We start from the raw sequence: 12,707 nt of genomic DNA on the forward strand, positions 1-12,707 counted from the left end.
TATACCAATACTATGTTCTAATGATAGGACTTCTTTTTGTAAAAGGATGATTTTGCCAAGCATGAGGCATTTCTTGGTTTTATGGTGATAATCAATTTTGTTCTGCTGATATCTTTTGGAAATTTGTCCATTTGTCTTGATCATCACTCAGTTTAACAAGCTGCCTGGCTCATTAAATTGAACTTTTCCATAAGGAATTGTTTTAGCAGGAAGATTTTTATTATCTGTTTCTAATGAAGGAGAATAATTTTGTTACCACATAATACAAACAGCATGGGTAATGTATTTTGGACTTTTTGGCTTCTGGCTGTCCCAGTGCTGTCTGTGACTGACTCTGTCTGATTGGTGAGTAGTGGAGTATCCATCCATCCATCCATTTTCTTTCACACATCCAGTTCAGGCTAAAGCGCATTCCAGCTGCCACAGAGCAAGGGTTTTGGTACACCCTGTATAGGTCACCAGTCTGTCACAGAGCTAACACATAGAGACATATTCACACAATTTAAAATGACCAATTAACCTGACTCCATGCATGTCTTTGGACTGTGAGATGAAGACAGAGTACCTACACAGAGACACGGAGAACATGCAAACTCCATACAGAACGGCTTCAGGCTGGATTTAAACCCAGGACCTTTCTTGCTGTAAGGTTAACTAGCGTGCCACCAGAGTACACACACCAATATTTTGTTTAAAAAAAATTTCCATTAGAGTATATTGTATATAAGTTCATACAGTATTAGGTAAACCTTCTGTTGATATAAAAACAGTGAAAGCTCTGTTTTTTCCAAATGACAAACAAGACTTTTACTGAGCAGGTATCACACAAATTTTAGACGACTTGTTTACATATACGAGAATGACTGGAGACACTGTTGATAAACTTTCAGGGATCTTAAAAAAAACAAAAATGTGCGCCCATTTAGTCTCTGTTGGACATTCTTGAATTAATGGTACTGTAAAATAGAAAGTTGTTATAGCTTCCTCTCTCTTTGTCTCAGGGATAACTTTAATGACCTCCCAAACTTCAGGAGGTACCTGTCCTTCCAGTATGAGAGGCTGCTGGGAGAGAGAGACATAATAACTTTCCTTCAGAAGGAACATTGTGATATTACCGTCCTTGATGCTTGTGACCCCTGTTCCTTCATCCTGGCACACAAACCCAGTATGTCATGGTTATTTTCATCCATTCAGCCTTAACATTACCTCAGTAATATATCATAACACTATCTAGGTACTCTCCCAATAGCTCAATGTGAATAAATCAGAGGCTCAAAAGCGTTATGCAACTTTTTATATGGTTTTTTTATATGGTCTCTCCAGGTGTCCACTATATAACTTTCTATCCTGGCACTCTGAAGGGTTCTTTATCCATCCAGTATCCTACATTCCAGTGTTCAGTTCCCAGCTTTCTGACCACTCAAACATCTGGGGTCAGGCAAAGAACCTATTTTATTCTTTACTGAGTTCTACAATAAAGGTAATATCTGCACACACCATCCATGAACACTTAGTTGTCACTAGCACTTTAGAAATACTAATACAATTAAAGCTGCAAGCAGCGATATGAGGGCCCTCGCACCCCCGGCGCGTCGAGCCAAGCCCAACACCTAAAACCAGCGCTTCTGATCTGATGTCACATTGATGGAATTCATGCATTTAACCACCAGCTAAAATTTCATCTCATTCAACCATTATTATAGTCGTCCCACTAGGTGGCGCTCTAACCATTACTGACAAATGGCATAACAAACATTTCCGAGCTCGAGTCTCATCACGCCTGCGACCTTTGGGAGAGATTGGACATTGTGTTTTTGAGCGACAGCAGGTTACTGCTTTTTGGCGAGTGATTGAAACTCCACGTGCCGCCATGACCACCCCGTTTCCCTGAACGTAAAAAGCTTCGCAATTTAACATCACAAAGGTCTTTAGATTCCACACACAGGAGATCGCGTAAATCTAATGAAATCCCTTGGAGGAGTTCGTCAAAGTATGAGGCCTGAAAAGAGGGGAAAATGTCGCCAAATTTACACATTAATTTTAAAATGGCTGACTTCCTGTTGGATTTGGGATATTGCTCCAAGAGACTTTTTTGTACATCTTGATATCTCCAATAAGCTTGCCAGGTTTCAAACTCATACATAAAACACAGAGCAGGGGCTGTTGTTTTGAAATTTTGTAGGGGGCGCTGTGGAGCCATTTTGCGCTGTTCAAGGAAAATGAACATATAAAAAGAAATCCCTCATCACATTAGAGGTGTGCGCCAAATTTCAAGACTTTTTAAACTTTTCAAGCCCCTCAAAAGCCACTTCATCTTTCATGGTGAACTGCGCTGCCACCAGGGTGCGCCGTTGAGTTTATAGTCACAATTTTCTCACTGAAGCATCAAGAGGGACTGATGGTGATATTCACCGCTTTTGAGGTGGCCACGATGAACCTGTGAAAATCAGTACAACAAAATGAAAGACATGACATTTCCTGGTGCCACTAGGTGGCGCTCTACGTATTCCTGACAATGGGCATATCAATCTGTTCAGGGCGGGTCTGACATCATCCCTGTAAAATCTGGTACTGATCAGATTGGATTTCATTGAGTTACACTAATTTGTTTCTTCATGGCGAGACCTCAATGTTCGCCATGCTGCTGGGGTCACACCCTTCAGCGAAAACTCACAGTTTTCTCTGTAACCCAAGACCAACTCCTTAAGGCTTTCCTGGAGAAATTTGAGGCTGCAGATGTCACCCATTACAATACTGTACCCCAAAGTGTAAAACATGACATTTCCTGTTCCCACTAGGTGGCGCTGTCCCTGGTGTCAAATATGGCAGTTGAAATATGTTCAGGGGTGGAGCCTTATCATATGTGTCCACTTTGGTCAAGGTCGGACAATGTATGACAGAACGAGAGGCAATAAGATTTTCATGGCGAGTCATCGAAATTCGCCGTGGCGCCACGGCCTCACAGTAACCCGAAAACTCAAAAGCTCCGCAATTTAACATGGCCCAGGTGTGTAGTTGACACTGACCAAATATGAAGCTTGTACGATGAAATTCCAATGAGGAGTTCGCAAAAGTTCGAGGCATGGAAATGGCAAAATTAGAGCCAAAATGTCACCTTCACTTCCAAATGGCGGACTTCCTGTTGGGTTTAGGACATGGCCATAATAGACTTTTATGTGCGTCTCCGAACGTTAGATATGTGTTCCGAGTTTTATACATGTAGGTCATACCCATCTCGGGGGCTCGCGTTTCTCATTTTTCTAGGTGGCGCTACTGAGCCAATTTTCCCTGGACATGTCTACGGACATTAAAATACGTAAATTTTCACCAGACCTGACGCGTCTGCAAAATTTCATGAGTTTTCGAGCATGTTTAGGCCCTCAAAAGGCCGATTCATTTGCCGAAATAATAATAATAATAATAATAATAATAATAATAATAATAATAATAAGAAACAGAGCAGATACAATAGGGCCTTCGCACTTTTGTGCTCGGGCCCTAATAATACTCAAGTGACTGATTTCACTTTTAGTTATTTTGTAGTAGTACCCTTAATTTACCTCAATTATCTCTCGATTTACTAAGATTTCTTTGTTATCTAAGATAAAAAACTGTTTCCATTAGCAGACAGTCTAAATACTGTGCTGGTGGGAGGGCTTTTTTGTTCTTTCACTAATAACCAATTAGGACAGCTTTTAGTGTCCATTCAGTGCTTTGTTACCTTTTCTCTTTTTTGTCTGGCAGTTAAATTACATTCATTTAAATTTGATTTTATTTATATGGTGCCAAATCACAACAACAGTTGCCTCAAGGCCAATCAGTGGCACCCGCGCTAGTTACAGGTGCCACTGGGTCCTGTCTCTGCCTTGTGTCCGAACTGAAACAGAGGGCAGAAAAAACTCTAAAATCATGACAGGAGGGGAGGAAACAAGGAACATTGATAAGAAAATTAGAAAGCTGCTTAAGATTGTAGATGAGCAAAGCAGAATCCTGGAAATTCACAGTGCAGAGAAGAAAAACAAAACATAATAGTGATCAGAGTGCATGGAAGACACATTAGTAACATACGTCCAAAATACTGTAATTTTTTAAAAAAAACTTTTAGTTTATCTTAAATTTTATGTTTTTCATTGCTGATTTAAGATGGAATTTCTGTATTTTGTAGATTTTTACAGCAATTTTTCTGAAACCAAGCCAAATTTACTACAGGTCACCTGCAGTGATAAAGAAACCAGCAAACATAAAATGACACAATGATAATAGTAACAGAGTTTTAAACACTAAATTGTACAACAGGGGAAATGCAAGTTAAATAATGATTAAAACATTGGATAAGTTTAATCTCTGTAATCTAAATGTTTGTATTTTTCTGTAAATTATTGGAGGTCAAAAGATTAAGCTAGCTTGGACCTTTCTGCTGGCTCATTCTCTGTCAGAGAAAGGATGGACAGCAAGGCAGGGGACAGCAGAGTCTGTGCATGAATCTGTTGTTGACTTTTAAGCAATTGTGAAGTTCAAATCTGGGATGTTTTTGTGTTAGAGCCCCACCTAGTGACGTGAGGTAAAGACTGCACTGAGAGTGAGCCACCTCTAGCTACTCATTTATAGAAAGCCTTATAACCACGTGGTGTTAAAATTATGTCTTTTAGGAAGTTTCTGCCATCTCATTATTAATGTTATTGCTGCTAGGAATACTTGTAACATTTTTTTTCTCTCTCAATAGTCATGAAGTTTGTTTTACTCTAGAGGATTATTTTGCAACTTTGTTTTTTACTCCGCTATATTTCAGAGAGATATTATTATTTGACGTTATGAACAACTGGCCATGGCTTGGATACCTATAAGTAAAGAATAGAAATTCACTCAGTCAAACTGATAAATGGTCCAAGAGGATGATTTGTTTACCACAGCTGAACAGCAGAAAGTTGGCAGCAGTTGGTTGATTTAATCTTACTTGACAATATACTGAGTTTCTTCCTCCTGGGTGAAGGCTTATAGTTCCAAAGTGTAGAGCAGCACAGTATGAATAAATATAAAGAGCTTTGTTAAATTTGTAGCTTTTGATTTGGTGTTGATTATTTATTTATTTCTTAAGCTGCATTACGTACGTGTTTGTTTTCTGTGTTTGTTGAAAATGCACATGTGAGGAATGACTCACTTACTGCAAGACCAAATCTTCCCACAGGTAAAAATGAAGCAACACCCACTGGATACTTCATTAATTACACTTTGCTAGTACTGGATTGGACCCCCTTTTTGCGTTCAGAGCTGTTTTTGTAGCATAGAGTCAACAATGTGCTATCTTGCGTGATAGCATCATCCATGAGATGAGATGATTTTAGGTTTGTGGCATGGTACGTTATCCTGCTGGAAGAAGTCGTTACAAGGTGGGTGCACTTTGGCATAAAGGGATAGACATGGTCAGCAAAAATACTCAGGTAGGCTGTGGTGCTTAAATGATGCTTAATTTGTTTTAAGGGGCCCAAAGTGTACCAAGAAAATATCCCCCACACTGTGACACAACCAGTACGAGCCTGAACTGATGATACAAGGCAGACTGAATCCATGCTTTCATGCTGTTTATACCAAATTCTGACACTACCATCTGAATGTCATTGGGAAATAAAGGTTCATCAGGCCAGGCAACTTATTTTAAATCATTTGTCATGCAATTTTGGAGGGCCTGGGTGAATTTTAGCCTCAGTTTCCTGCTCTTAGCTGACAGCAGTGGCAGCTGCTGTGGTCCTCTGATGCTGTGGTCCATTTGCTTCAAGGTTCAGTGTGTTCTGGTGCATACCTTGGTTTTAATGAGCGGTTATATAAAATGAAAAATAGGGCGATTGTGCATAATGATTACTCCTTTAAAGTATTTTAATTGTGGTACTCCATGTTTTCCCCATAGTGTTCTTTTGGTTTACAGACTTTTTTTTTTTTTTTAATTTAATGCCATATTTTGTCCATCAGCAGCCACGAGGGCGCAATTTAATTTTTAGAAGGTGCTATTCTTATAATAGACGACTCCGATTGGTTAAACTTCTAGAGTTTGATTGGTCAGTCTTCACAGCGTGGGCGTGGTTAGACGTCAATGTTTTTGTAGCTCCCTGTCTGTGTATGTAACCGCACCAAGGACTCTGCAATGTGATTTCTTGACATTGATTTGTTTTCTTATCATTTAACCCGCCGTCTTCACCGCATGATGCACCAGCTTTCGACATGGGGGATCACTAGAAGGTGAAAGACGGAAGTAACCGAGGAAAAAGCCGGAATGGCAGGCGCCTTTGGCTTTAAAGGCTGCCAGAAAATTCGAGGACCTCAGATTAGAAATCTGCTTGAGGCGAAGGACTTCTTTCTCTTCGACTGCGACGGGGTCATATGGCACGGAGAGAACGCGATAACTGGCGCCGCAAAGGTGGTGAGCTCGCTGATCCGGCGCGGCAAAAACGTGGTGTTCGTCACCAACAACTGCACCAGGCCGCGGGAGAATTATGTGCACAAGTTCTACCGGCTGGGCTTTACCGACGTGATGCTGGAGCAGATCTTCAGCTCGTCGTACTGCTCGGCTCTCTACCTGAGAGACGTCGTCAAGGTCCCCGGCCAGGTGTTTGTCATCGGCTGCGACGGACTGCGCAGAGAGCTGCAGGAGGCGGGCATCCCCTGCGTGGAGGAGGCGGATGATCCGGACGCCACCATCTATGACTGCGACCTATCTCCGGACGTCAAGGCAGTGCTGGTTGGACATGATGACAAAATGACTTTTCTGAAACTGGCCAAAGCCTCCTGCTACCTGAAGGACCCGGAGTGTCTGTTCCTGGCCACCGACAACGACCCCTGGCACCCTCTGTCAGGTGGAAGGGTACTACCAGGTATACTGGGGATGAGGTTTAATTACCACACAGTGTTGCTCATTCACGTCACGTTAAGATATTCGTTTTTCTGCTAGACATGGATAGATTGCTAAAATGGCTTAGTGGTCAAGGGACTGGAATGCCAAGAGGTCAGAGGGTCCTAAAACTTACTTATTCTGCAAAAATAGTTGGGCTTAATTGTGCAACCTGCATCACAGGTTTCTTTTCAAATGTTCATCAGCATGAATCTGCAGTGTCTGCAGAGAACAACTGGCTAAAACAACAAGAGCTCCGGCTTGTTGCGTTATTTAAACTTTTTGTTGTTCACTGCACCACTCTTCAGGGGCCCACCACTGCACACATACACGCAGAATACACCTGGAAGCTTCACTGCAGTATATTTAACCCACAACCCGAGGCACAGCTACCTCCTGGCCTCAGGCTTGTATCAGTTCATCATAACTAGTTTGCAGAGCTTTAAGATAAGGTAGTAATTGGGCGACCCAGAGACCACAGGGTAAAAGATGCTGGTTCGACTCAAGCTCAGGGTTCTGGTGCATGTCATCAGTCCTCTCTCCCCTCATTTCCTCCTGATATGTTTAAGATTAAAAAAAACAAAAAAACAGGATGTGATGTTGTGGAGCAGTTGTCAGTTTAGCTCACTCAGTAATCCAGATTAGATTCCACAAACCTGAAGGGTGATTTTTTTTTCCAAAACAAGTGGCCCTCTGGAAAATATTTATGGCTTGTACCTACTGACTGAGCAGCTTATATGAGATACGCAGAACTATTAATAGCATGCAGCTGGAAATGAAAGTGGTTGGTGGAGATTCACTAATTTTTACTCCGCCTCTCCCCCTGCAGGTTCTGGCTCCCTCACAGCAGCCTTGGAGGTGGCCTCGGGACGCAAGGCCACTGTGATCGGAAAGCCCAGCCGCTTCATGTTCGAATGCATCTCCAGTCAGTTCAGAGGGGTGGATCCTGCTCAGTGCCTGATGGTCGGGGACCGCCTCGAGACGGACATGCTGTTCGGGTCCAACTGCGGCCTCGACACCATGCTCACTCTCACTGGTGTGTCTCAGATGGAGGAGGCCCAGGAGTACAGGAATAGTGACCAAACCACCAACCACAGCTTGGTGCCCGACTACGTGGTTGACACCATTGCTGATTTCTTACCGGCTTTTGAGGAACTGGACGAACAGAGCAACTGATGAGTCTGTGGTCTCCAGTACAGAGCACAGATTGCTTCAAGTGCAATGTTGAGTCTTTAGTTTGCAACAGAATTAAATCTTAATAAATAACAAGGCGCCGTTTATGTTGTGACCAAGACTGATTTAGGGCAAATAATTTCCATAATCACAGTAACCCAGTGCATACCCCAGTGTTTCTTCAAGTGTTGTGCTCATTTTGTGACTTGACAGTTTCTGTAGCTGTGTTTATAATCTATGAATATACTGCAGTTTCTTGTTCATACAGATCATATCGTGTTTGATATTGAGTTTTAAACATCCAGAGGTATTTTTATAAAGCCATGAATTGTTCTGAATTCATGTGTTTAGAAGCTGGCTGTTTAAAGTTTGTTGTCAAACAGGAGACATGTACTTACTAATGCTGAATTATCTTCAAGTGTGTTTGCCTAGGTGTCACTTCTACTTATATCACGAGAAGATAAAAAACTAACAGTGTGAGCTTTTCTCAGCTCTTGTAGAGACTAAGCTGACAATCTGCCAGGCAGACAGGTAAAGTGTTCATTCACTTCCGGCCTTTCTGTCATGTCTGTGCTACTTGTGCCAATATTCATCTGAGTAAACGGCTTACTCATAGCTAGAAAGCCAGTAATGGTTGCCTATCATACTGCACTGTTGTGAACTTTCAGTGTTGTTAATGTTTACCATATAGAGCATGCCAGCAATGGTAACAATAAATACCTTAAATTGAATTTTTCTTGAAAAGAGTGGTGGCCTGTTACTAGAATTCTCTTTATGGTCTGCTTGGTTTGGATCTGCACAATCAAATTCCAACAATAAAATAATCCAACATTATTTTAATCATTTAAATCCAGCCGTTCACATGAACTCAATGTAATTTCATGCAGCATTGTTGCATCAACTATCTCACCAGCCTTTTAGCTCCAAAAACCATCCGTTCAAGTGCAGCGAGAGACATGAAAAGTCCAATTTCCTTCTGTATACTAGAGCCTCCTGCTTGGATTTTAGTCAGCAGGTAAAATAAGATAAATTGGATGGAAGAAAATAACAAAGATGAGTTGATGATTTTATTTTTAAACTAAAACTGATTAAAAACAAACCTTTGAGAAAAATATGCACAAACCAAGGAGCTAGTGTGCCTTTGCGGTGTGTTTTACAGTGAACATCTCTGTTGGTATGAGGTTCATATAGATTTAATCAACTAACAATAAACATATATACATTTTAACAGGATCCATATAATACTTTATTCTACATGTGGCATCAGGTTCTCTTGTGCTGAGGAACAGGATTAAAGACATACTGATCTTCAACATATAAGGACTTTGGCTGCAGTGATGGCGTCACTTCACGTCACTCTGGTCCACCGCGCTGTGGCAAAGAAATGATATAGAATACAAATAAACACATATACCAGCCAAAATATATCCTTAAATACTCAACACTTTTTAGATTTATACTTTCAGTTACTATAGCTATTATACACCAGCAACAAGTTACAGTAAGTTTTCTTAAGTTCTGAATTAGTCCGTACAATTAACCTTTGTACTTTTGAATCCTACTGCTACAAGTTTATGATCAGTCAAAGGTGGGTCATATACGGTTTCCAACTTTGCTTGACATTTTTCCATCTCTTTTGTTATCCCACTCTGCTCAATTTTAAAGAACCAAGTAGTTCTGTGTAAAAACTCGGTACAGTTAAGATAGCCTCACCTGGATGTAATCCATCTCATCTGCCGCTAACGGTCTCCTGCGGTACCTTGCAGGAAGTAGCTGAATAGAGGCCAGTGTGTCTGGCGTGCCTGGGATTGGTGTTAAAGGTGCATGTGGTCTTGATAACTGAGGCGACGCTGCAGCTGAAGTGGGAGCATTATGTTGAGGAAGGTTTAGTGCTAACGTTTTCAATGCCTCCTGGGCTAGAACATGAAAAGAAAAAGAGGTAACGTAATGAAATAATCACCAGGGAAGGCATTGTTAAAGATTAAATTTCTGATAAGTGTGAACCTAAAAGAACATGTTCATTCAGCTGGGAAAAACAAAGGCTCACCATTAGGTCTGGGGAGACCTTGTCTGTTGGGGAATTTGATCAGGGGAGCATGAGGCCGTATTGCCTGAGAAAACACAAAATCAAACAGCAGTCAGTTAAAGGGTAGGCATCCTGACATGACAACAAATGGACAGTATTTTTTTGTCTCCCACACGTGCTAAAACAGAGTGAATGAGCTTTGAAACAAACACAGATGCTAGAAAATTATGATGAACACCACTAGGGAGAATTTAAATTTTTATTTATGTCTGGTATGACCTGTGACAGTATTGAGATCAAATGACTGACTTGTCCACAGTAGTTTATTTTGCAACATGGTTTGGTTAACTGTGCACTCGTACTGTGAACTGCTGTCCAGTCAACTTTGTAGTGTTTGGCTGAATCCGAGCATAAAGCATAGCTTCTTACATGCCAAAATAAATCTGATTTTCTGCCTCATGGCACTGGATTTCATGATCCAGTGCCACTGAGTCTCAGTACCTGTGTTTCATGTGTTTCTTCTCTTTAGTGTTATCTGGCCTTTCTGTTCACAGTTGCAAATGATTTGGACTTTGCAGTGAACCCTCTGTACTGGCTCTAGATGTTGGATGTTGTGAAGAGGTTTTCCCTCACCGTTAACAAATCATCCACCTCTTCCATACAAGTCAAGACCTTATTCATGTTGCTAATTAACAGTTTATTGTGCTGAATCATTGACTTAGTCTGGATTTGTTTTGTTTCTGCAGCTGGTAAGGGTGGCCTGCTTCCCGTGCACTGAGAGCTCCTTTGACAGCAAGTTGCAGGTTCACAACAACAACTTTGAAACTTGAAAACACGTCAACATGAAATCAACTATGAACCTGTTTAATTGATGAATGATTGACTTCAATCTGTCAAAGGTATTTCCTGACATCACAGGCCTAACTGCAGCTAAAATACAGTAATTCTGATCCACATTACTTATGAAAGAACAGACACGCAGTCATCACAAACGTACTGTTACAAACAATTATTCGGTACAAATAGCATAAATTTAGTGACTAAACGCAAATTAAATATTTGTAAAGACTATTTCTGTTTTCCTGACATTTCAGACTGCTTATATCCTCCAGTAATCAAAAAACGATCAAAATTAGTCTATTAGTAGGAAATAAGCACTGCTGGCACAGTTCCTTAATACTCTGGTGGGCTACTGTGGTACAAAGATCTGTCTTTAACCGATGCGGCCTCCCTGTGCACCGTTTTATGTTATGTGAACAGCACAGGGTAAAGAACTGCCTAGTTATCTTCTACTCAGCCATAGCAAGACTGACAACTAAAACAACTAATATTACACCTACCTTAAGTTTTAATTTATTGATTAAAAGGCCGCTATCACAACGTGACTAAACGATATTGATGTTTGCTGTGCGGTTTATGAACAAGGACACTAACAAGGGTATGACGGGTCTTTGCCACCCCAAGAGGCCGCAGGAAATAAAGTAGTTTACTGTTCACAACAGCGGGAAAAGCAGCGTTTTACTTCATAAGCTCTAAATCAAGAGGCAACACAAACAACCCCGGAGAAATTAACATTTAAGTAGTTAACGTTACCTGAATAACTCGAGCGGTGGGAGCTGCCATTTTGGAGCTGACTTTACTCCCCATGACGACCTCTCGGGTTTACTTCCGGTTTGAAGCTGCAGAAAAAAAACAAACAAAACACCACATGATGGCGCTATCGACGGCGAGTCCGTAAGACAGAAAGAGTTCAGCGAATGACAATATAACGACGGTGCAGGAGGTAATGTGAAAGTCATTGTAGATAAATAGCAATACATGTTATGGGACGACTGTTTAATCCTTAAATAAGATTCGGTCGTTAACATACATTTTGAGTGGAAGGTTAAAGTGCATTAGCGATAAATGCACTGTTTTCATGCTACACCTTACCTCTAGCCGTGTCTTTAACCCTCTGTCTGTGATGGCAGGTGGAAGGCAGATTGTTGTCAGCGACTGTCCTGTTAGGTCATGTTACAGGCTTCGTTAGCCTCCTGCTGTCAAAAAATGAAAAACTGTATCACTAAAAACCTCCTACCCGCTCTAAAGTAAAACTATTCTATCTCCGATAAGGCCCAGAAGACCATTACTGTTATCAAAGCGACAAAATTGATTGAATATTGTCGTATGATAAGGGAAATGTCTACACAAGGATCCTGTTAGGTAAAGGCAAAAATATCTATCTTTAATTTCACCCCCCCCGAAGAAAACGGATAACCTCGCCACGTGGGCTATGCTCGCCCAATCATAAACGAGATAAGGAGCAGAGCTCTTTTATTTGTGAAGATCTGTCACCAGCGGCAATATCGCTTTTTCCTTCATGCGGCGTTGCACATACTGTAGTATTTGTAGTCTAATATCTATATAACAGCCAGATTACACAGCAATTAGCTTATTAATATTGCTGTTCCTTAACATTTGGGGCTCATAAGAGAGGAAAACCCAGCACATATTGGGTATCTGACTTTTTTTTCTCTCTTCTCATAGTTTATATGTCTCAGCAGTTCTCTTAATATAACGTAATAACATCTTTCATTGTAGGCCTTCTGGAAAACAATGTGCAAAGGCTGTTAAAACCCCAGGCATCTG

At 41.0% G+C, this 12,707-nt stretch overlaps 2 protein-coding genes across 2 annotated transcripts; one reads left to right on the forward strand and one right to left on the reverse strand.

Moving 5' to 3' along the window:
- Positions 1-6,052: 6,052 nt before the first annotated feature.
- Positions 6,053-8,784, forward strand: pdxp (pyridoxal (pyridoxine, vitamin B6) phosphatase). Its single transcript, XM_013274884.3, has 2 exons — positions 6,053-6,863; positions 7,710-8,784. The coding sequence occupies exons 1-2, from the start codon at positions 6,266-6,268 to the stop codon at positions 8,054-8,056; spliced, it is 945 nt and encodes a 314-aa protein (XP_013130338.1). The 5' UTR covers positions 6,053-6,265; the 3' UTR covers positions 8,057-8,784.
- A 323-nt stretch (positions 8,785-9,107) lies between these two features.
- On the reverse strand, positions 9,108-12,328 carry kgd4 (alpha-ketoglutarate dehydrogenase subunit 4). Its single transcript, XM_003451058.5, has 5 exons — positions 12,012-12,328; positions 11,673-11,758; positions 10,101-10,164; positions 9,767-9,969; positions 9,108-9,424 (listed from the first exon to the last, which is right to left on the reverse strand). Exons 2-5 carry the CDS (start codon positions 11,724-11,726, stop codon positions 9,407-9,409), a joined length of 339 nt encoding a protein of 112 aa, XP_003451106.1. The 5' UTR covers positions 11,727-11,758; positions 12,012-12,328; the 3' UTR covers positions 9,108-9,406.
- Positions 12,329-12,707: the final 379 nt, after the last annotated feature.

The sequence above is a fragment of the Oreochromis niloticus genome, linkage group LG12 (genome assembly GCF_001858045.2).
Source record: "Oreochromis niloticus isolate F11D_XX linkage group LG12, O_niloticus_UMD_NMBU, whole genome shotgun sequence".
Classification (NCBI taxonomy): domain Eukaryota; kingdom Metazoa; phylum Chordata; class Actinopteri; order Cichliformes; family Cichlidae; genus Oreochromis; species Oreochromis niloticus.